This window comes from Emiliania huxleyi (genome assembly GCF_000372725.1).
Source record: "Emiliania huxleyi CCMP1516 unplaced genomic scaffold EMIHUscaffold_329, whole genome shotgun sequence".
NCBI classification, from domain to species: domain Eukaryota; phylum Haptophyta; order Isochrysidales; family Noelaerhabdaceae; genus Emiliania; species Emiliania huxleyi.
This window is the reverse complement of record NW_005199530.1, coordinates 1-19247: the sequence shown is the minus strand read 5'-3', so window position 1 is coordinate 19247 and position 19247 is coordinate 1. Positions and strand designations below refer to the sequence as shown.

The following is a 19247-nucleotide window of genomic DNA, read 5'->3' as shown; positions in this document are numbered from 1 at the left end:
CTCGCAAGGTTCCTCCGAGGCGTCCGCCGCGGCGCCGGCGCCGCCGCCGCACAGCGCGCCGCCCGCGGTTCGCGGCAGCGCGGCGAGGCGGACGCGTCCATGACATGTCCATGACACCTCCCAGACGTGTCCCACAGGCTCGCGGCTGCGCGGCGAGGTGGACGGCTCGGCGGCAGCGGACAGCTACGGCAGCGAGCAGCGTGTCCGCCTCACAATGGGCGACGACGGCGCGCGCTTCGCCTTGCCGCCGAGGCCGCGCCTCCGAGGCCCTCTCACTCTCCCCCTCGTGCGCTGTCCCGCGCGCAGGCATCGCCCTCAACGCGGACGGTTCCCTCGCAGCGACGCCAGTCCGGCGCTCGCGCCGCTCCGGCGGGTCGTCGGCGAGGAAGGCAAAGGTCCTCGTCTCGCCGGACGGGTCCGGGTACATCGAGGCGCTCGCACGCGGCACGCCGCCGTAAGCGAGGCAAGGAGTTGGCTCGCCGAGCGTGCCGCTGATCGGACGCGTGCCAGGGGGGACGACGAGCGACGTGTGGAAAGAGGTGCAGTGCTGGGTGATTCGCAGCAGATGGGGAGATGCGTGGGACATGTTGTAGACATGTGCGATGTCAGCCGAGGGGCATCGTCTCTTGAGACTAGACGTGTTGGGGACGTGCCCGACGTGGCGCCGGTCATGGGGCACACACCGCGGCGCGCGTCCATGTGTGCGGGCTGGGGGCTCTCACTGCCGCTCTTCCTCTTGCCAGGCCAGACCCCCCCCCCCGTTGTGTGCGCACCAGCGTGCTCACGTCCCAGTGGACAGTGCGGTCCCATGTGCGGTGCTCCGGATAAGGGATAAGAGAGAGGCGCGAGCTTGCACAAAGGTTTGATTCGCGGGAGACATTCACATACCACATACGGGGGAAGGACCGTGAGTTGACGGATGACGGTTTTGACGCTTGACGGAAAAATCGCGGGGGACCCGAGAGACCCACACAGGCTAGTTCCATTTCACTGTGGCACAGCTCGCGTTACAAAACCTTGATTTTGACCATTGCGCGAAAAAGGTACATCTCGGTGCCTTCCAGAGGCAGCTGCGACCCCGCCGAGTGGACGGTAACGCACAGCAGGTGGCGCGGTGCGTTACCGTCCACTCCGCTGGGTCGCAGCTGCCTCTGCGCGTCCTGGGTATGTACCTTTGTCGCGCGCCGGAGATGACTCGACGCCGCTGAGATCGGAGATCAAGCTCTGACAGGTCGCACGTCGCTCCTTTGACGCCGACGTGACTCACCCGTGCAGATCACATCAGGACACGGTTTCGACGCGCTCGGTACGACGCCTGCGACCCGTCTCGGGTCAGGTGGCACGACGCTCATCGCGCCTGCCAGCGCTGCCGTGCAGGTTGCCACGACGAGGTCGAGCACGCATCTATACGCTCGCCGAGCCTTCCTTTCCATCCCATTAGGCAGCCTGGGAACGGTGGCGGTCAGAGGCAAAGACTACGAGGGGTGGTGGAACCACATGTCACGGCTACTGCCGGCTCGACCCCACGATAGCCTCCGGAGGCTGACTTTGAGGCACCATCATCGGACGATGTCGACGAGTTGGGTCGCTCTCGCGGTAGCCAGATGACCTCCCATGCTAGTACCATCGGCTAGGGCCGCAGGAAGCGCGGGGGAGGGCGCTGGGAGCAACACGGAGCTCCGTTGGACGTTTTCAAGATTAGCGTGTCAGAGTGAAATGGAACTAGCCACAGTCAAACAGACCGCACACGCACAGCACTTCGCCAGTTCGCCAGACGCCACCAGACGGTCCACCGCGCCTCGCCGCTAATAGGTATTACGGCGCGTCGGCGGCACGACCCTCGACCCCGCGGCTCGTGTGCGTGCCGCCGTCATAGCGGAGTCTGACCAGCGCGCTCTGCGCTCGTCGGTGGCGGCTTCCCCCAATCTGTGTCGCACTCGGCGAACCTCGACAGCGCCTTCGGTGGCATGCAGCTCTTTGGACTTTGCGACAGAAGTCAGAAGCCTGGAGAGCAGCTCCTCTGCTGCTCACACGCTCTGCACAGTTGGCACAGCCCCTACTGTGCGGCTGCCACAGCTGTCACAGCGATGGGCTCGCCCTCATTGGCCCTCAGTCACTTGTGCTGCGGCTTGTGTGAGCGACACTGCTCGGTGACTGCCGGCACACTGTGAGACCATGGGTGTGAGGTAAAACCACGCTACCAGCGCTTGGTCACATCGGCCCCGAGGTCAGATCCATCTACAGCTCTGTGTTCTGTTATCCCAGATGTGAGATGACAAGACTTGTCTACTCGCTGGAGCCGAGCAGGAGGGCCTGGTGCACAACCCCTGGTCAACTCTGAGGGTCCTTCCCCTTTACAAAATCACATTAAAGGTCGTCAAAGCGGGACGAACCAAGCGCGAAGCGGCGAAGGGACGGTGTCGCGGATGTCGACCTGCAACGGCACGTCCTCGGCCGGGCGGCGCACGCGGCGGCCACGGGCCAGCGGCAGCGCCAAACGGCTAACGGGCAGCAGGCGGGCAGGCGAAGGCCGAAGCCGCGCTGATTCGCTGAGCCGCGGTTCGCCTCGCTGACGCCTCCACGCTTACGATACCGCCACAGTACTCCTTGCGACACCGCACCCTGGTACCGCCTGTGCATGCCTATGTCTGCTCTCTCTTACCAACACCTCCCGTCCGTAGCATATGCTACCAGGTCAGCATATGCCATCCCCTTCGCGTAGTCGAGTGCTCTCGATGGCAGCCCTTCAGCGCCCGCTGGCCGATGCCTCCGCCCAGCCGAGGCCGTCGGCGGCGACGGTAATGCTCACGCCGCCTTCGCCTTCGCCGCCAAGTCAAAGAGCGCGCCTGTCCGGTGGCCGAGGGAGAGGGGAGTGTGTCGGAGGCAGAGGAGGGCGGGCGGGGGAGGGGGCGGAGGCGGCGGGGCTTGGGCTTCGCCCTTGATGCCGAAGAAGCGGAGAGCGCCGGGCGCGTTCTTGGTCAGCCAGGCCATCAGGAGGTACTTGATGGTGCGTCCGGCGAGGATGAGGCCGATCACCTGCTCGGAAGTGTCTAGGAAGTGTCTAGGAAGTGTCCGGCGAGGATGAGGCCGATCACCTGCTCGGAAGTGTCTAGGAAGTGTCTAGGAAGTGTCCGGCGAGGATGAGGCCGATCACCTGCTCGGCAAGCCTCGCGGCCTCGCGACACTCGCACCGGGGCGCGGCTGCGAGGAGGCAGCCTCCTCGCCTCAGCGTCTAGGAAGTGTCTAGGAAGTGTCTAGGAAGCGTCTAGGAGGCAGCCCCCTCGCCTCGGCGTCGCTTCTCCCGGAGACGTACCCGAAGAGGACCACGGGGTGGAGGATGAGCGGCAAGCAAGAGACGCCGAGCATGCCCGCCGCGCCGTGCGCCTGCATCGCCGACATGAGCTTGTCGAACGACGGGTTGGCTAGCACCGCGCCGAACCGGTCCGCCAACAGGCTCTCCCCGTGCGAGCGCAGCAGCAGCAGCAGCGCGTAGGAGCCGGCGGCGGCGCCGACGGCGTTGGCGAGGGCAGTCGACACCCAGCGAGAGGGACGACCGAGCACTGCGGCGAGGTAGAGGACGACCGTCGCTGCGGTGAGGACGAGCGTGAAGAGGTTGACCGCCGTGCCCAGCGCAGCCACGAGCGGGAACCACCAGGCGCCTGCAAACTGCAGCAGCGCCACGGCGGCGCGCAGCACCGGACCTTGCGCGAGGGTCGGGGTGGCGCGGACGGCCTCGAGCTGGGCGAAGTAGCGGGCCACCGCAACGCTCGGCGCTGCTGCCGGCATCGACAGCAGCAGCGCCATCACCGGCAGCGAGAGGACGGCGCCTCCCAGCAACAGCGCCGCGGGCTTGCGGAGGAGCGAGTTGGAGCGCGACTGGGCCAACGTCCAGCCGCTGGCGGTGGCAGAGCGGCAGCTACCGGCGCGCGCGTCCGCTCCGCGCTGGATGCACGAGCTGCACCACTTCGAGGTGCAAAGCTTGCCGCTGCCCGCGCGCCAGTGCAGTGTGCGTGTGCCCACAGCGCTGTCGTCGAACACCGTCACCGGTCCGTCGGCCGAGGGCGGCACCTCGCAGAACAGCGTCGTCTTTTCGTGCGCGGTGAAGCACACTGGCGGGCTGGAGAGGAGGGCGACTAGCGAGAGGTGGATCATGTGTGCCACGAGCTGCGCGTCGGGTCGCGAGCAGATATGCGAGCGCGGCTGGCACGTCTAAAGAATTTTATCCTCGGGATACTGGGCACCGGCGGCGCAGCAGGACGAGGTAGAGGAGAGCGACGCGACAGAGGATGAAGCGACAGGAGGGAGAACGACGAGAGTGGGGCGACCGCGAGGTGGCATGAAGGTTGCAGCGAGAATCGGCGAGAGACTGCGAAGAGAGATAGAATTCTTAAAATCGACAAGCCTCTCTCACAGCACACTGGCACGACAAGGGCGCGGACTGGCGAGATAGAAAGAGGGAGACGCCCAAGCGCCAAGGGTTAGGGTGGGCGACGGCTAGCATCACACCCCTCTCCTTAAAATCCCTGTGTGGTGGCGGCGTGCCGTCCTCCCATCCCTCCCTTTGGTTGTCTGTTTTCTTTCTTTCTTTTACTGGGCACGGGACTGGCGCGCACTGGCACTAACCCCAGGTACACCATAAAATAATTTTCACGTGTGGCGGAGTATCATTTTAAGCCACACTCCTCTCACCACTCGCACCACTGGCAGCCCCGAGTGTCCTTGCACTTGAATGACGGCCACGGGTTCTTTCGTCCCTGGTTGGCCTCTCGGTTGTCGTAGATCGGACCGCCGCATTTTGGGCATGCTGTGAACACCGTATCCTCCTCCTGTGACGGCGCCGGAGCATTGGCTGGCGGCGGGGTGGCAGGGGCTTGCGCGTCTCCTGTGCCCTCGAATCCCTTCCAAAGCGTCTCAAACTGCGAGTGGAAAGCGGCAACGAGGCTCGAGTCGTTGGTTATGACTAGGTTCTCGTTGTTGTGCTCGCTCGCCTGTCTCGTCCAGTTGAAGCTGCCGTTGAGCAGCACTGCGCCGTCCAAGCAGGCAAACTTATGGTGCATGTGATATCGGAAGTCCGCGTCCATCTCCAGCGGAACACCAGCCTCGCGAAGTCTCGCCGCATCCGAGCCCGTCTGCTTTGCCTGCTCGTCGTCGGTGATGACGCGGACACGGACGCCGCGGTGGCGGTGCGCGTCGAGCAGCCGCTGCGTCAGCCGGTCCTCGGTGATGTTGAAGACCGCGACGTCGATGCTCTTGTTGGCTGAGTCGAGGTACTTGAGGGCGACCGCCAGGGTGCTCAGGCTCTTTTCTTCGCCCGGGTCCGCGTCGGGGTGGTACGGGCCAGGTTCCTCGTCGCGGCCCGGGAAGAAGAGCGCCTTGGCTATCGCTCGCGAGGTCAAGAGGTCAAACTGGGGCGGCGTCGAGTAGCCCGCCTCTCCAACCCCGGCGCCCGTCGTCGTGTACGCAAGCGTTCCCAGCTCCAGCTCTGACGCGAGCATGTCGCACGCCTTGAGGCAGTCTTCGACAGCTCCAACGGCGGTGACGTGCGAGAACTTGTTGTCGCTGCCGGGGACTTCGAGGTCCAACAGCAGGCACTCCTGCTCAACCTTGTTTGTAATCCTGTGGGAGGTCGAGCGGGAGCCGGCCTGTGGAAGCGCCCGCGATGCTTCTGGGCAGGAGGTGAGGGCGGCACTCCTGTATCGGTTTGCCCGCAGCTTTCCCAGAAATGATTCGTCTCGCTCCTTCTGGAGGTCAAACGTGACTCGGCACGGCGTGTCGCCGCTGACCCGCATCTTCATCAGGTCCTCGATGGCGACGCGGCACTCCTCAATCTTCTCCTCGACGCCAGCGACCTCGATTACGCCCGACTGGTCCGTGTCAATCGTCACTGAATAGGTTGCCGAGAGGCCCTTGATCGTGCCGCCGCCGCGACCGATCAGCTTGCCCTTCGCGCTGTCTGGGAAGTAGTAGAACCTCGAGGTAGTTGCCTTTGGCGACCCCCGCGCCTTCTTCTTGGTGGCCAGCAGGCCGCGACGGAAGAAGTTCACCATAAGCGGGGGCGGGTGGCGACGACGCCCGTCGGACCGAATGACGTCCGTCCCCCATGTGCCTCCAGTCTCTCTGATTTGCCACAGATCCCTCTTCTTCTCTCCCGTGTACGTACGTTGTTGGCAAAGGAAGACACAGAGCTCACACAAAATCACAGTGGGTGGTAAGCGAACGAGTCACTTAACAGGGGTCGATTAGCCCAGTACGAAAAAAGCTCGCGACGTGGGGTGCTAGTATGAGACCGACCCAGGTCGTAGTTCTCTCCAACAACGCCTCCCCGGCGCAGAGGGGCCCCCGGAGGGAAAAAGAAAAAAGAAAGAAAGAAAACAGACAACCCGAAAGAAAGAAAGAAAACACACAACCCAAGGGAGGGATGGGAGAACGGCACGCCGCCACCACACAGGGATTTTAAGGAGAGGAGGGCGTGATGCGCTAGCCGTCGCCCACCCTGGGGGGTCTGCCTCCTCGTATCTCTTTTCGCAGTCTCTCGCCGCTTCTCGCTGCAACCTTCATGCCACCTCGCGGCTGTCCCACTCTCGTCGTTCTCTCCCTTGTCACTTCCCCCTCTGTCGCGTCGTTCTCTTCTGCCTCGTCCTGCGACGCCGCCGCCTGCCGGTCCCTTGTTCTCGCGGCTTCTTTCGCCTCTCGGCGCAACTCCGTCCTCCTTGCGGCGTATCCTGGCCCCTCGAGTCTATCGAGCTCCCCTCGCGCAAGGACCACATTTCTGACTCCCACTCCGATCATTTGCCTCCAAGTCATGTTGTTGCTCAGGTCCACTCTCTCTTCGAACACTCGTGCCTCTACGGATGATGCCGGCGCTGGGGTCCCCTTCGGATGCATCGTGACATCTGACAACTGAATTTCCACTGGTTCAGTAACAGACAACCCAAGGGAGGGATGAGGGGGGGAAGCATATTTTATTTTCTCGCCGGCCCCCCGGCGCGCGTACCAGGCGACTGCGCTCCATCGCTTCTGCACCACCGCGCTCTGGAGCACCACCGCGCTCCCGCTGCCGTGATGGCCGACTGGCACACTCGCGCGACCGAGGCCCTCGCCGCCAAGGCGAAGCCGGCGGGATCGCTCGGCCTCCTCGAGGAGTGGGCTGCCGTTCTGTGCACCGTCCAGCAGACGCTGGCGCCAGTGGCCGAGCCGCAGAGTGTTCTCGTCTTCTGCGGCGACCACGGCGTCAAGAGGGCCGACCAGTCGCTTTCGCCCTTCCCGCCCAGCGTGTCGCAGGCCGTCTTCCGCTCGCTCTGTGCTGGCATATCCGCCACAGCGGTGCTGGCGAGAACGGCCGGAGCGCACCTGGCGGTTGTCGACGTCGGCCTCGACGGCGACGTGAGCGATCAGCGGGCCGACGCGAACCATTCGATCAGCGTGCTGCACCAAAAGGTGGCCTGCGGCACCGCCGACTTTCGCACCGCTCCCGCAATGGACGAGGCGGAGCTCTCGCGTGCGATTGAGGTTGGCCGATCGGCGGTGGCGGGAGAGGTGTCGGCGCGGCAGGCGAGGGTGGTTGCGGTGGGCGAGGTTGGGATCGGCAACACGACGGCGGCGGCGGCGCTGCTCGCGAGTCTGACTGGCGCCTCGCCGGCCGACTGCTGCGGCCGAGGCACGGGCCTGGACGATGGCGGGCTGAGGCACAAGGAGGAGACGGTGGCGCGGGCGTGCGAGGCGCACAGCGAGCCCCTCCGCTCCGCCGGCCCTCTCTGCGGCGCTTCGCGCGCGCGCGAGGCGCTGCGGCGCGTGGGCGGCCTCGAGCTGGCGGCGATGACGGGCGCATTTCTCGAGGCGGAGGAGCGGGGCGTGGCGGCGGTGGTGGACGGCTTCATCAGCGGCGTCGCCGCGCTGTGCGCCGTGCGAATGCGCCCCTCGTGCCGCTCGCACTTGCTCTTCGCCACCGCGCTGCAGGAGGAGCCGTCGGCAGTGCGCGGCGGCGAGGTGCTCGCGGAGGCGCTCGGCGCCACGCCGGCGCTGGGCATGGGCCTGCGGCTGGGCGAGGGCAGCGGGGCGGCGCTCGCGCTGCCAATGGTGCGCGCCGCCGCCTCCATCGTCGCAGAGATGGGGACGCTGCAGCAGGCGCTCGCGCTGGGAGGCGGCGGAGAAGGTGATGTCTGATGAGGGCGGAGTCACTCCTCCGCCTTTGCCCCTCTTGAATGAAATCGTTGGTCTGGTAACCCTAACTACAAGAAATCAGTTGTGCACGACGCAGTGCAGCAGGCTGTGATGCAATATGGCTATGACGACGAGCTCTACCAGGCATGGAGGGACGGCGAGATAGGCGAAACGAGGACTTGTCGGAGAGGAGAGGTGATGGCTATGTGACGCTTTGGACCTTTGCGAGAGGTGGCGAGCGGAGCAAGCGCGGTGTAGGCGCGCCCACGCGGCGCAGCGGCTCTCCCGCGACCATAGCCCCGCAGCCGCAGCCGTAGGCGTAGCCGCAGCCCCAACTCTTGCTGCTCTTCCAGTGTCGGGTAGTGACCAGGGGTGAGGGGACGGATTGAAGATCCCTCACACCAAGATCGTGCAGGGCGGGGACACATGTCCCTAAATCCCGCCTCGTTTCTTTTCTCAATATTTTATCGGTTTCTACTATTAACAACGAAGGCGCTCTCAAAAAGAAATCGGACACACGCCGCCCCACTCCGGCGCCAGACACCGCTCACCAGCCGCACCCTCGCTGCGGGTGCGTTTTTGCCCCGCGCCCGCTACCTGCTTCGCGCTCATCTCGGCGCACAAGCAAGCCACCCGTCTCGCGGCAGGCGCGATGGGCGGGCAGCAGAGCCGCGGCGAGGGCGCCGGCGACGACGCGCAGCAGGAGAAGGCCAAGAAGGCCAAGAAGTACGAGGCTCCTGCGCCGACTCGCGTGGGGCGCAAGAAGCGCAAGAAGGCGGGTCCGGCAGCGAGCAGCAGGTTGCCGACCGTGGTGCCGGCGACCAAGTGCAAGCTGAGGCTGCTCAAGCTCGAGCGCGTCAAGGATTACCTCTTGATGGAAGAGGAGTTCGTCGCGCGGCAGGAGCAGGCGCGCGGTCGGCCACCCGCCGCCAGTAACTGCCGCCAGCCGGATCGGCACCGACGCGCCCGCGGGCGACCGCCTCCGCCGCCGGCCCCTTGTCGCCGCTTGCCGTTTTCGCTGCCGGCCCCGCTTCGCGACGGCCACTGTTGCTCTCGTGTCGCCGCAGGTCAAGCCGCAGGAGGAGTCGGCGCAGCAGGAGCGGACAAAGGTGGAGGACATCCGCGGCACGCCGCTCGGGGTGGCGACGCTCGAGGAGATGGTGCGCGCGGCCCTGCTGCTGCTGCTGCTGCTGCCGCCGCCGCCGCCGCCGCCGCTGCCCTTTTGCGGCCCTTCCCTGCGCGCCTCCCGGCCGCGCCTCGGTGAGAGACTCGTCCCCCGCCCTCGAAGGTGGACGACAACCACGCCATCATCTCCTCCTCCATCGGCCCCGAGTACTACGTCAACATCCTCTCCTTCGTCGACAAGGACCAGCTCGAGCCCGGCTGCTCGCTGCTGACCCACAACAAGGTCAACCCTAACCCTCCCTAACCCTAACCCTGACCCTGACCCTGACCCTGACCCTAACCCTGACCCCGACCCTAACCCTAACCTAACCCTAACTCTAACCCTAACCCTGACCCACAACAAGGTCAACTCGATCGTCGGCCTGCTCGCCGACGAGGCGGACCCGATGGGGAGCGTGATGAAGGGGGGCCCCCCCCCCCCCCCCGTCCCTGCCACTGCCCGCACCTCACAGTCTTGCCCCCCCTCCCCCCACCCCCTCCTCTTCCCTCCCCCCACCCCTCCTCGTCCCTCCCCCGCCAGGTGGACAAGGCGCCGGTCGAGTCGTACGCCGACATCGGCGGCCTCGAGACGCAGATCCAGGAGATCAAGGAGGCGGTCGAGCTGCCCCTCACCCACCCGGAGCTGTACGAGGACATCGGCATCCGCCCTCCCAAGGGCGTGATCCTGTATGGAGAGCCCGGCACCGGTAAGACGCTCCTCGCTAAGGCGGTCGCAAACCAGACCTCGGCGACCTTCCTGCGCGTCACCGGCTCGGAGCTCATCCAAAAGTACCTCGGCGACGGCCCGAAGCTGGTCCGCCGCCCCCTCCTGCGCAGAGCAGAGCAGGACACGGCCACGACCCGTCCGCGACCCGTCCGCGACCCGTCCGCGACCCGTCCGCAGGTGCGCGAGCTCTTTCGCGTCGCGGAGGAGAACGCGCCGACCATCGTCTTCATCGACGAGATCGACGCGGTCGGCACCAAGCGGTACGACTCGACCTCGGGCGGAGAGCGCGAGATCCAGCGCACCATGCTCGAGCTGCTCAACCAGCTGGACGGCTTCGACGCGCACGTCGACGTCAAGGTTATCATGGCGACCAACAAGATCGAGTCGCTCGACCCGGCGCTGATCCGGCCCGGCCGCATCGACCGCAAGATCGAGTTCCCCGCCCCCGACCAGAAGACGCGCCGGCACATCTTCCAGATCCACACCTCCAAAATGAGCCTCTCAGACGACGTCAACCTCGAGGAGTTCGTCATGTCCAAAGACGAGCTCTCCGGCGCCGACATCAAGGCGATGTGCACCGAGGCGGGCCTGCTCGCGCTGCGCGAGCGGCGGATGAAGGTGTCGCAGGCTGAGTTCAAAAAGGCGAAGGACTACGTGCTGTACAAGAAGCACACCGGCGCGCCCGAGGGCCTCTACCTCTGAGAAGTGGAGCCGCACGCACACAGGCACACCGTGCTCGAACAGTTTGAGGCCACAGCGAGGGTCGTGTCGGCTGCCTTGGGACGTGTCGTGTAACGATACGTCTAAAGCCGTGCATTTCACGCCGCAAACGAATATGTGCACACGAAAGAGATTTTACAGATATGGGCGGCGGGTAGCGACGCACACCGCACACGACGGCCCCGGTGTGACTGTGCCTCTCGCGCCCCTGTGGCTGTGCCCTCCGCCCCCTCGGCTCTCCACCGCTACCACAGCCCCACAGCCCTCTACAACGCCAGCGAGAGGGCGGCGAGCACGCCGACCGCCCCCAGCAGGACGAGCGCCGTCTCCGCGGCCGCACCCTCGCGCTCTGCAGGCTGGCCGAGCGCCTGCCTCTTCTCGAACTCCTCTACGTACCTGCGGCGGCGGGTCGGCGCGTGTCGAGCGCTACTCGAGCGAGAGAAATCTCGGCGACATCTCGGCCACACCTCGGCTACACCTCGGCTACACCTCGGCTACATCTCGCTACATCTCGTCTAGATCTCGTCTAGATCTCGTCGCGCGCCACTCGAGCGAGTACATCTCTGGCGGCTCGTCGTCCGGGTCCCTCGGCTTTGGCTTCCAGCGGCCCCACTCGGAGGGGGGGCCCTCGGAGGCAAAGTCGATGCGAACAAAGTTCTCCTCGCCGAGCTTGAGCTCTGGCGCGCGCAGGACGTACAACACCGACTCTGAGATCTTGCGCACGTCGCTGTCCGGGTGGCTCTCGCAGGTCTGCAGCAGGCCTGCCGAGACGTGCGGCGGCGGGCGGTGAGAGCGGCGGAGAGGGAGGTGGGAGGCCGGGGAGGAGGGAGGCGGGCAGGAGGGAGGCGGGGAGGAGGGAGGCGGGGAGGAGGGAGGGGCGAGGAGGCGCGGCGCAGGAGGGGTGGCGCACCGACAGCCTCCTTTGTTCGCCCCGCGGCCTGCAGCGCCTGCGCGAGCCAGACCGAGTACTGCCCGCCCTCGCGGCCCGTGAGCCCTCCAGGCGCCGCCGCCACCGCCTGGGTGAAGTAACGCACGGCATCCTTGTAGTAGCCGCCCTTCATCGCCTTGACGCCCGCCGCGAAGATCTCCTCGTGCGGCTCCTCAGGCGCCGCGTTGACGCCGATGAGCGTCTCGCCCGCCACTTTTGGATCGAGACGCGCGCCAAATACGTTAGCCTTTGGCTTCAGGTTCGCGTAGTCGACCGCGTAGCCTGCAGAAGGCTTGGGCGCTGCACCTTGATCCGACACTGGCGCGCTGAGCTCCTCAATCAGCACTTTGAGGCGCTCCTGCGTCTCCGCACTCCGAGCGCTCACGGTGTCGGGGTCGGGAGGCGGCAAATCAGGCTTCCACTGGCAGAGTGGCGCCTCACAACGCTGCCGCTGGTGCTGCTGCACGCGTAAGCGAGGCCGCGTCGCAGTGGCGCCGACGGCGAGCAATACTAGCAGCAGCGACAGCTTAGGGCAGCCAGGTAGCTGTGTGCCAGCCAGGGGCAGTGCATTTCTCCTGTATGACTTTTCTTCCCTGCGTAGCATCGCTCGCCGGCAGAGCTCGCCGGCAGAGCGCAACACGGCGATACCGCCAACGAATCGGGCTGGTCGGCGATATAAGAATTTTGACAGCCCTCCAAGTGCTCCAAGCTCGCACGGCGCTGGACACGGGACTGGCGCGCACTGGCACTAACCGACAAAGAATTCACGAAGCAAGAATTCGACTCCCTTCTCGATCTGGCGTAACAGACTGACACATCCCTCCCTTGGGTTGTCTGTTTTCTTTCTTTTTAACTAAATAACACAAACAAACTCTCTCACTAAATAAATAAATAAAACGGACACCCCTACTAGGAGATGGGTAAAAAGGAACAGGTCCCCGCCCTGCGGTCTTTGTGCAGGGTTCTTTGTGGGTGTGGTCGGCGACTAGCCGGGGTCGTCCTCCCGATGGGGGACTAGCACTAGCCGTCTTCCACATGGTCCCTCGGGTCCCTGCTGCTCCTAATCTCTTCGTACATCCTCCTGCTGATCTCCGCAACGTCCTCCCTCCCTCGTCTCGCCCTGCGCGACTGCTCCGCCTCACCGTCGTCTGCCCTGCGTTTTTAACTGACTGACTGACAAACAAACAATTGCTTAAAATCTCTCTCTGACTGACAGACAGAGAGACAGAGAGACAGAGAGACAGACAGAGAGACAGGCCCACACACACACACACACACACACACACACACACACACACACACACACACACACACACACACACACACACACACACACGGTGGTCGTGCACACTGTGCTGCGTGTGCTGCGCGTGTTGGTGTTGCATCGACTGGTGCTGCTGTCGCTGTAGCTGCTGCTGCTGCTGGTGTTGGTGATATTGATGTTGCCGCTGCTGGTGGTGAAGGTGTGATTGCTGCTGCGCTCGTCCGTGCGCCGCGTGAAGACTAGAAGACTGCCCGTTTCCAAAGCTGTGAGACCATTGCTGCTGTGCGAGTGAGTGCTGCCCCATTTGGCGTACAGGCGTTGTGGGGTATTCGGCAACGGGCTTCTGCTGCGGTATGCGCCCTGGATAGGTCCGCGCCGGATTGGGTTCCACCGAAATGTAACCTCTGTTGGGCTGGGATGCCATGAATCGCGATTGGCCCATCTGCGACGCCGTCGGCCCCGGGGCCAGGTCGCTGGAATAAATATCAAGCTGGCGCTCGGTAGGCGGCGAACCCCCTGTCAGCTGCTCTGTTGGATCGTATTCCAGAGACAGCGCAGGCAGGTCCCAGTCCCACTCATCCTCTTCATCCGGTGAATGCTCGACAACGAGCTCTGTCCGGCAAAAGGAGAGCCGAGACTCCTCCGACGCGGCGCCAGCGACGCACACCATGCCGCTGTGCGCACAGCGCAGCACTCTGATCCACCAGTCGCTGCAGGTTGCCTAAACTGGCAGCGCCAGCGCGCGCAGTTCCACAGTCTGGTCCGAGATGGAACCTTGTCGCTTGCTGAGGACACCCCGCTCCTCAAGTCTTTTCCTACACGACTTTTCTTCCGACGCAACTGCAAATGATTTGCGAAATGAGGTGGCCGTGTTGGCCAAATACGGAAACGTGTTGAGAACGGGGGGAAACTTGGGTGAGTTTTGTCTAAGATGAACCGCCGTCGTGCCAAAAGCCTCACTCAAGTTTAGGATACGTCCCGTGAGCCTCTTTGTGGGGCATTTTGAGGTCCGCGTGGGGGGGGGGGGACAACGGGAGAGTGTGGGGGGGGGGGGCGAATTCGGAAGGACACACAAACAAACAAACACGCTAAAGATAGAGACAACATACAAAATAATGAAACGTGTGTTAGATTTTGAGCGTCGGTTATTCCGCCCTCCCTTCTCAACACAGGCGAGTATCTAACTTTAGGCTGAGTCCCAGCCCCTTGGAGTGTGAAGGCTTCGTAGCCCTCCGGTCCTTCTACTGATGAAGACCCGGAGGGCACTTGGAGCACTTGGTCTTGGAGTGCAGGCCGCGAAACGAAAAGCAAGCGAACAAAACATGCTCATCTGAGCCCTGGCTGTCAGGCTGTCGGGCACTGTCAGGCGCTGTCCGGGATTTGCTGTCAGGCTGTCAGACCACCAGACCAGGGTTCAGATGCTCATGGATGCCCTGAAGCCTGATGCCTGAACACATGTGCCCCTCCCGGGCCGGGGGGGGCGGGGGGGGGGGCAGCCCCCGCGCCGGGCGGGCGGGCGGGGCGGATATCTTGTAAACGATTAGGAAACCTCAAATCTCCATCTCTGTGTAACTCTCTGAGGTGTCTCGTGAGGTGTCCCTTCGGCGTGTACCGCGGCGAGATTCCGCCCCACCTTTCGTCAGGGGCAGCGACCCCCCCATCTACAGATGATATGTGCGCATCTTGAGATAATATGCATCTAAGATGCGCCCTACTTGGACTGCACACTGTCTTGCCTATGCTCGAGCATCTCTAGATGGTATTTTCAACTTGCCGGAGCATCCTGGGATGCTCGAATCATCTGAAGATGCTTCGCATCCCAAGATGCTTGGCATTTAATCATTAAAATGCAAGTTAAATTATAAAGACTTGAGCGGCGTGTGAGCCCTTGGATCAAAGTGGGAGTGGAGACTATGAATCTATGCTAATCTCAGCTGCTACTAGGAGCGGCCGCTCACTGCTCGGTACCCCCCCCGCACATCTAAAGCTCCATCCCTGCTGCTAGGGGGGGGGGTCTGACCCCCCCAGCAGCAGAGCGCTGCTGCGGGGGGGGGGGTCCCGACTCCCCCAGCAGCAGAGCGCACGGAAACCCAGCTCTCCCGCCTCTTCGCCGCCGCCCCACCCTCTGGGTGTCTTCCGACAAATTAAGCAGCCCGACCGCCGCGAAGCGTGATGATAGCGAGAGGTGTACTCCGCGAGCTTGAGCGCTGCACGCGGTACTTGGCGGTGTCGCAGCGTCGAGCAACACTCGGTGTCAGAGCGTCGCGCCAAATCAGTAGTCTCATCACCGAGTGATTGCTGGCCTGTGGCGTATGACCTCGCGCGGATATCACCAACGACGAGCATGCGAAGATAGGGAACAATATCTTGTACAGGCTGTGCTCTCCGCTGTGCCACGGCGTATGATGGGCTGCGAGAGCCGTATCTTCCCTCCTTGAGGCAGAGGCGCCGCGATGCACGAGAGGCGTAGAAGAGAGGCTGGCGTGCCCCGCACCTCCCGGTTGGCAGTAGGAGGGCCCGCCGGTGAGACCACTGATTTTGGTGCCGACCATAAATTATCGCCACTGGAACGCATGCTACTTACAGCTGCTGTCTGTACAGAGATGCCAGCACCCCCCACAGGCAGAGCGCTACTGCTGGGGGGGGGGGGTCCGGACCCCCCCAGCAGCAGAGCGCTGCTGCTGGGGGGGGGTCCCGCCCCCCCCAGCAGCAGAGCGCTGCTGCTGGGGGGGGGGTCGGCCATGGCTTTAGATGTGCAGGGGGGGTACCGAGCAGTGAGCGGCCGCTCTAGTATGGCTATGTAAGTGTGATGTGACTAACTACCCTGTTGTCTGTGGAATACTACTGATGGTGATGGAACTGGGAGCCAGTGAGTGATAGTGGGGGGAACTTAGCCCTTGTGCTAATGCTGACTTTTCTACACTATGGAAGGTTGCGGTTGTATATGTAAGACTGGTTTTTATTTCGGGTTCGGGTTCGGCAAAAAACTCCGACACTGTCGATCGGCGAAAAATAGGGGGGAAAATCCGACAACGCGCTCATGTTCCTGAGATGCATTGCGCATCCTCAGATGCCACATTGCATCCTGGGATGCATGGACTAACCCAAGATGAGGGTATCATCTCGGCACGCTTGTGCGTCTGAAGACGACTGCAGTATCTGAGATGTCACGGGCTATCAAAAGACGCCCCCGGGGGCACACCATCTAAAGATGATTGAATCTTCTTGGAGAACCCAATCATAGTGGAGACACCCGGTGTCCTTAGATGGAAAACGCATCCTAGATGGCGTTTGGCATCTAGGATGCGCATATAACAATATCATCTGTAGATGGGGGGGGGGGCGTCGCCGCCCCTGACGTTTGTTCGCGTGTCGCCCACGCAAAAAATAGTAAGCGCTTCGCGCGTACTACGCGAACGACAAGAATGCACTGACAGTACCGCACCTACACTCTTTTTCGCAGAATTCGCACTCTGCGGCCCTCGACGTCACGCGCCAGCCTGCGCCAGTCTCAGCCGCAGCCTGCGGCAGCTCATGCCGTTGGACTCGTACGGCTCGCTGTCCGGCTCGAAGCCGCATCGCGAGTAGAAGGTCTCGCTGGTCGCCCAAGCCCCCACGGAGAGCTCGTCGCGCCCCTCGGCGCGAGCGGCTTCCGCCGCCGCGCTGACGAGCGCGGCGCCGACGCCCTGCCCCCTCGCGGCGGGCACTGCGACCACCTGCCGCAGCCTGCCGTCGTGCAGCATCGCGGTGCCCAGGAGCTCCGCCTCCTCCTCCCCGCCCTGGCCCGTGCACCGCACGGCCGCGAAGAAGGTCGCCTCGCCGTCAGCGGTGTCGTAGTCGGCAGCGGACGGCGGCGGCGATTCGCGCGGCCAGAGGAGGGACGCGCGCAAGCCGAGGCAGCGGCCGTAGAGCGAGGCATCGGAGGCGCGGGAGAGGCGGCGCACAGTGAAGCCTCTCCCACGGCCGCCTTCGCAGCCGCCTGGCGGCGCGAGCGGCGAGTCGACGACCCTGCGGTGCTGCCTGAGCCAGGCGAGGGCGCAGCTGCAAGTGTGGACGGCGGGGAGCAGCATGTCGCCGCCGTGCATCGCCGACAAGACCGCCTGCAGCGGCACCTCCTGCGCCGTGAGGTGCTCCTCGGCGTCGAGTGCGCCGTGAGCCGGGTCGGGCTCCGGGTCGATGCAGAGGAAGGGAGTGAAGCGGTTGCGGCACCACTTTGCCTCGAGGACGCCGGGGTGGTCGGGCGGAAGGAGGCAGACCCACTCGCCGCCGCGAAGCTGCGCCTCCTCGGACAGCTCGGCGCGTGCGGCTTCCGCGCGGCTCGCGTGCTTGCGCGGATCGAAGCCCCCCGTCGGCAGGTTTGCGAGCGAGCCACGCTGCGGCAGCGCAGCCTGGGCAAACTCGCGGAGCAGCACGGCCGAGCGGCGAGCGGTAAAGTAGACAAAGACGACGACGAAGTGGTGCTCGTTCTTTGGGTGACCCACGATGTCAAACGCAACCTCTCGGCCGTCCGGGTAGCGCACAAGCCGACTCTCGACCCGAAGGTAGCGGTCGTGCAGCGTGGACTCGGAGAGGATCGCAAAGTCAGCAGACATGGAATTGCCGCGTCTCCGCGCCCGCTTCACGTTTCCCTTCTCCGACGGCGTAATGAGCGGTTACTCACGAGCGGGGCGGCTCTGGTGTGTGAGCGCGCGGGCTTCTGACTGTCGTTGCTGCCTCTCCCTTCTCGACTGGTCCCGGTGCTGGCCGGGGTTCTTCAAAAAAGAAAAAACGCCATACTGGCCTGTACAAGTTGGCCTGTAGAAGGGGTTCCGGCAACCCAGAGGGAAACCAGAGGGTCCCCAGCACTTTGCGTTTCCGGAAGTTTCCAGGGAAACCAGAAGGGTGTTTGGTGCTCCATTCTGTTTCTCTCGAGTTTCCCTCGGGCCTCGCTCGGGAAACTCGCGAGTTTCCCTGAGTCTGAGAGAGAGATTTTTTGAAGACCAACAAGAAATCACGTTTGAGTCGGAGAGCTGTTCAGAGAGAGAGAGATTTTCAATACCAAACAACTCTAACACTCACACGTCGTTTGGGTCGTGGAGCCCTGTTCACGCGCGCGCGAGACGTGCATCCCCCTGGAGGAACTCCGCCGCCAGCTTCCTGTGGACCGCAATCACTGCGAGGGCCGCCCGCGCGTGAGCGGCTCCGTCGTCGAAGTCGAGGCCAAAGCGAGCCAGCGCGGCATTTCGGATGGGTCTCGGGAGTCGGAAGGGGTCCGCCGAGGGAGAGCCACGCGGGGGCTTTTCTTTTTTCTCGTGGTGTGTGCCAGTCCGCGCCAGTCCGTATTCGTGCTGTGATAAGCGTTCATCTTCGAAGGCCACAAATGGTCTGCACCGGCGCCCACGCCGCTCTTCTCTTCGCCGTGGCGTACCACCCACGCCTCAGCCACCCTGGCGGCATGCTGCGAGCGAGAGCGCCTGCTGTGTCACTGACGGCCGAACAGGAGGAGCAGCAGCGGTCTTGGCAGAGGGTTCAGAGGTCTGCTTCGGAGCGGTTTCTGCCGCGGCTGGACGTGCTCCGCTCCGGCGAGGCACCGGCACCGTGGCGGCTGCCTCCGGCGTACCGCGCGATGCTCGCGCAGCTGCTCGTCAACGCGGCGACGGGGGATGAGGGAGCCTTGGCGGCGCGGCGTGCGTGGGATGCGTTCGTCTTTGCTCTCCGGTACCACCGCCGCCAGTACCGCGCCTCGGGCGAGCCGTACGTAACGCATCCGCTCGAGGCGCGCAGCGGCAGCGCTCTCCCCCCCCCGGACCTGCCTCCCGCCGCCTCCTCTCCTCCCTCCTCCCTCGCCCGCCTCTACCTCTCCCTCCCTCCCGCCGCCTCCCTCGCCCGCCGCCTCCCTCGCCACCCGCCTCCCTCGCCACCCGCCGTCTCGAGCCGCCTCCCTCGCGAGCAGGTCGCCTCGATGCTCGCCAAGGCGGAGGCGGACCTCCCCTCCATCATGACGGGGCTCCTGCACGACACCGTCGAAGACACACGCGCAACTCTCGAGCTCGTCACCGAGCGATTCGGCCCCGAGGTGTCTGCGCTCGTCGACGGCGCGGAGCAGCCCCAGCCCCAGCCCTCTCTCCCTCACACCAACACCAGCAGCACCCCCCGCCCCCATAGCCCACTGCACTCCCCCTCCCAGGCCCGGCCCGAGGCGCCCCTCCTCCTCCCCTCGCCCCTCCTCCTCCCCACCCCTCCTCCTCCCCGCCCCTTCCCCCAGGCGTGACCAAGCTCTCGCGGCTCGAGCTCGCGCGCGAGAT

The 19247-nt window shown here is 64.3% G+C and overlaps 8 protein-coding genes across 8 annotated transcripts in view; 4 read left to right on the top strand and 4 right to left on the bottom strand.

Annotated features, from left to right (window-relative positions):
• Positions 1 to 458, top strand: part of EMIHUDRAFT_241307 (hypothetical protein) — a gene marked incomplete at both ends in the record, with an annotated part of 2149 nt that extends 1691 nt beyond the window's left edge. Inside the window, 2 exons of the mRNA XM_005773710.1 lie at positions 138 to 202; positions 307 to 458. Coding sequence (XP_005773767.1) covers positions 138 to 202; positions 307 to 458 — 217 coding nt within the window. The remainder of the gene's footprint in view (positions 1 to 137; positions 203 to 306) is intronic.
• Positions 459 to 2805: 2347 nt separating this feature from the next.
• On the bottom strand, positions 2806 to 4152 carry EMIHUDRAFT_117230 (hypothetical protein; the record flags this gene model as incomplete). Its single annotated transcript, XM_005773709.1, has 3 exons — positions 2806 to 3036; positions 3192 to 3219; positions 3314 to 4152. 3 exons carry the CDS (start codon positions 4150 to 4152, stop codon positions 2806 to 2808), a joined length of 1098 nt encoding a protein of 365 aa, XP_005773766.1.
• Positions 4153 to 4685: 533 nt separating this feature from the next.
• EMIHUDRAFT_117229 (hypothetical protein) lies at positions 4686 to 6047 on the bottom strand (the record flags this gene model as incomplete). The annotated part of the gene is made up of 1 exon (XM_005773708.1): positions 4686 to 6047. One exon carries the CDS (start codon positions 6045 to 6047, stop codon positions 4686 to 4688), a length of 1362 nt encoding a protein of 453 aa, XP_005773765.1.
• Positions 6048 to 7062: 1015 nt separating this feature from the next.
• Positions 7063 to 8163, top strand: EMIHUDRAFT_241304 (hypothetical protein; the record flags this gene model as incomplete). The annotated part of the gene is made up of 2 exons (XM_005773707.1): positions 7063 to 7498; positions 7658 to 8163. 2 exons carry the CDS (start codon positions 7063 to 7065, stop codon positions 8161 to 8163), a joined length of 942 nt encoding a protein of 313 aa, XP_005773764.1.
• Positions 8164 to 8699: 536 nt separating this feature from the next.
• Positions 8700 to 10875, top strand: EMIHUDRAFT_444500 (hypothetical protein). Its single transcript, XM_005773706.1, has 6 exons — positions 8700 to 9067; positions 9228 to 9320; positions 9449 to 9568; positions 9690 to 9749; positions 9866 to 10138; positions 10229 to 10875. The coding sequence occupies exons 1-6, from the start codon at positions 8813 to 8815 to the stop codon at positions 10751 to 10753; spliced, it is 1326 nt and encodes a 441-aa protein (XP_005773763.1). The 5' UTR covers positions 8700 to 8812; the 3' UTR covers positions 10754 to 10875.
• Positions 10876 to 11016: 141 nt separating this feature from the next.
• EMIHUDRAFT_241302 (hypothetical protein) lies at positions 11017 to 12303 on the bottom strand (the record flags this gene model as incomplete). The annotated part of the gene is made up of 3 exons (XM_005773705.1): positions 11017 to 11035; positions 11385 to 11532; positions 11682 to 12303. The coding sequence occupies 3 exons, from the start codon at positions 12301 to 12303 to the stop codon at positions 11017 to 11019; spliced, it is 789 nt and encodes a 262-aa protein (XP_005773762.1).
• A 4148-nt stretch (positions 12304 to 16451) lies between these two features.
• EMIHUDRAFT_117227 (hypothetical protein) lies at positions 16452 to 17555 on the bottom strand (the record flags this gene model as incomplete). Its single annotated transcript, XM_005773704.1, has 1 exon — positions 16452 to 17555. The coding sequence occupies one exon, from the start codon at positions 17553 to 17555 to the stop codon at positions 16452 to 16454; it is 1104 nt and encodes a 367-aa protein (XP_005773761.1).
• Positions 17556 to 18322: 767 nt separating this feature from the next.
• Positions 18323 to 19018, top strand: EMIHUDRAFT_117226 (hypothetical protein; the record flags this gene model as incomplete). Its single annotated transcript, XM_005773703.1, has 2 exons — positions 18323 to 18700; positions 18896 to 19018. Coding segments are annotated over 2 exons (501 nt in total), but the record flags the coding sequence as incomplete, so codon positions are not given.
• Between the last annotated feature and the right edge of the window lie 229 nt (positions 19019 to 19247).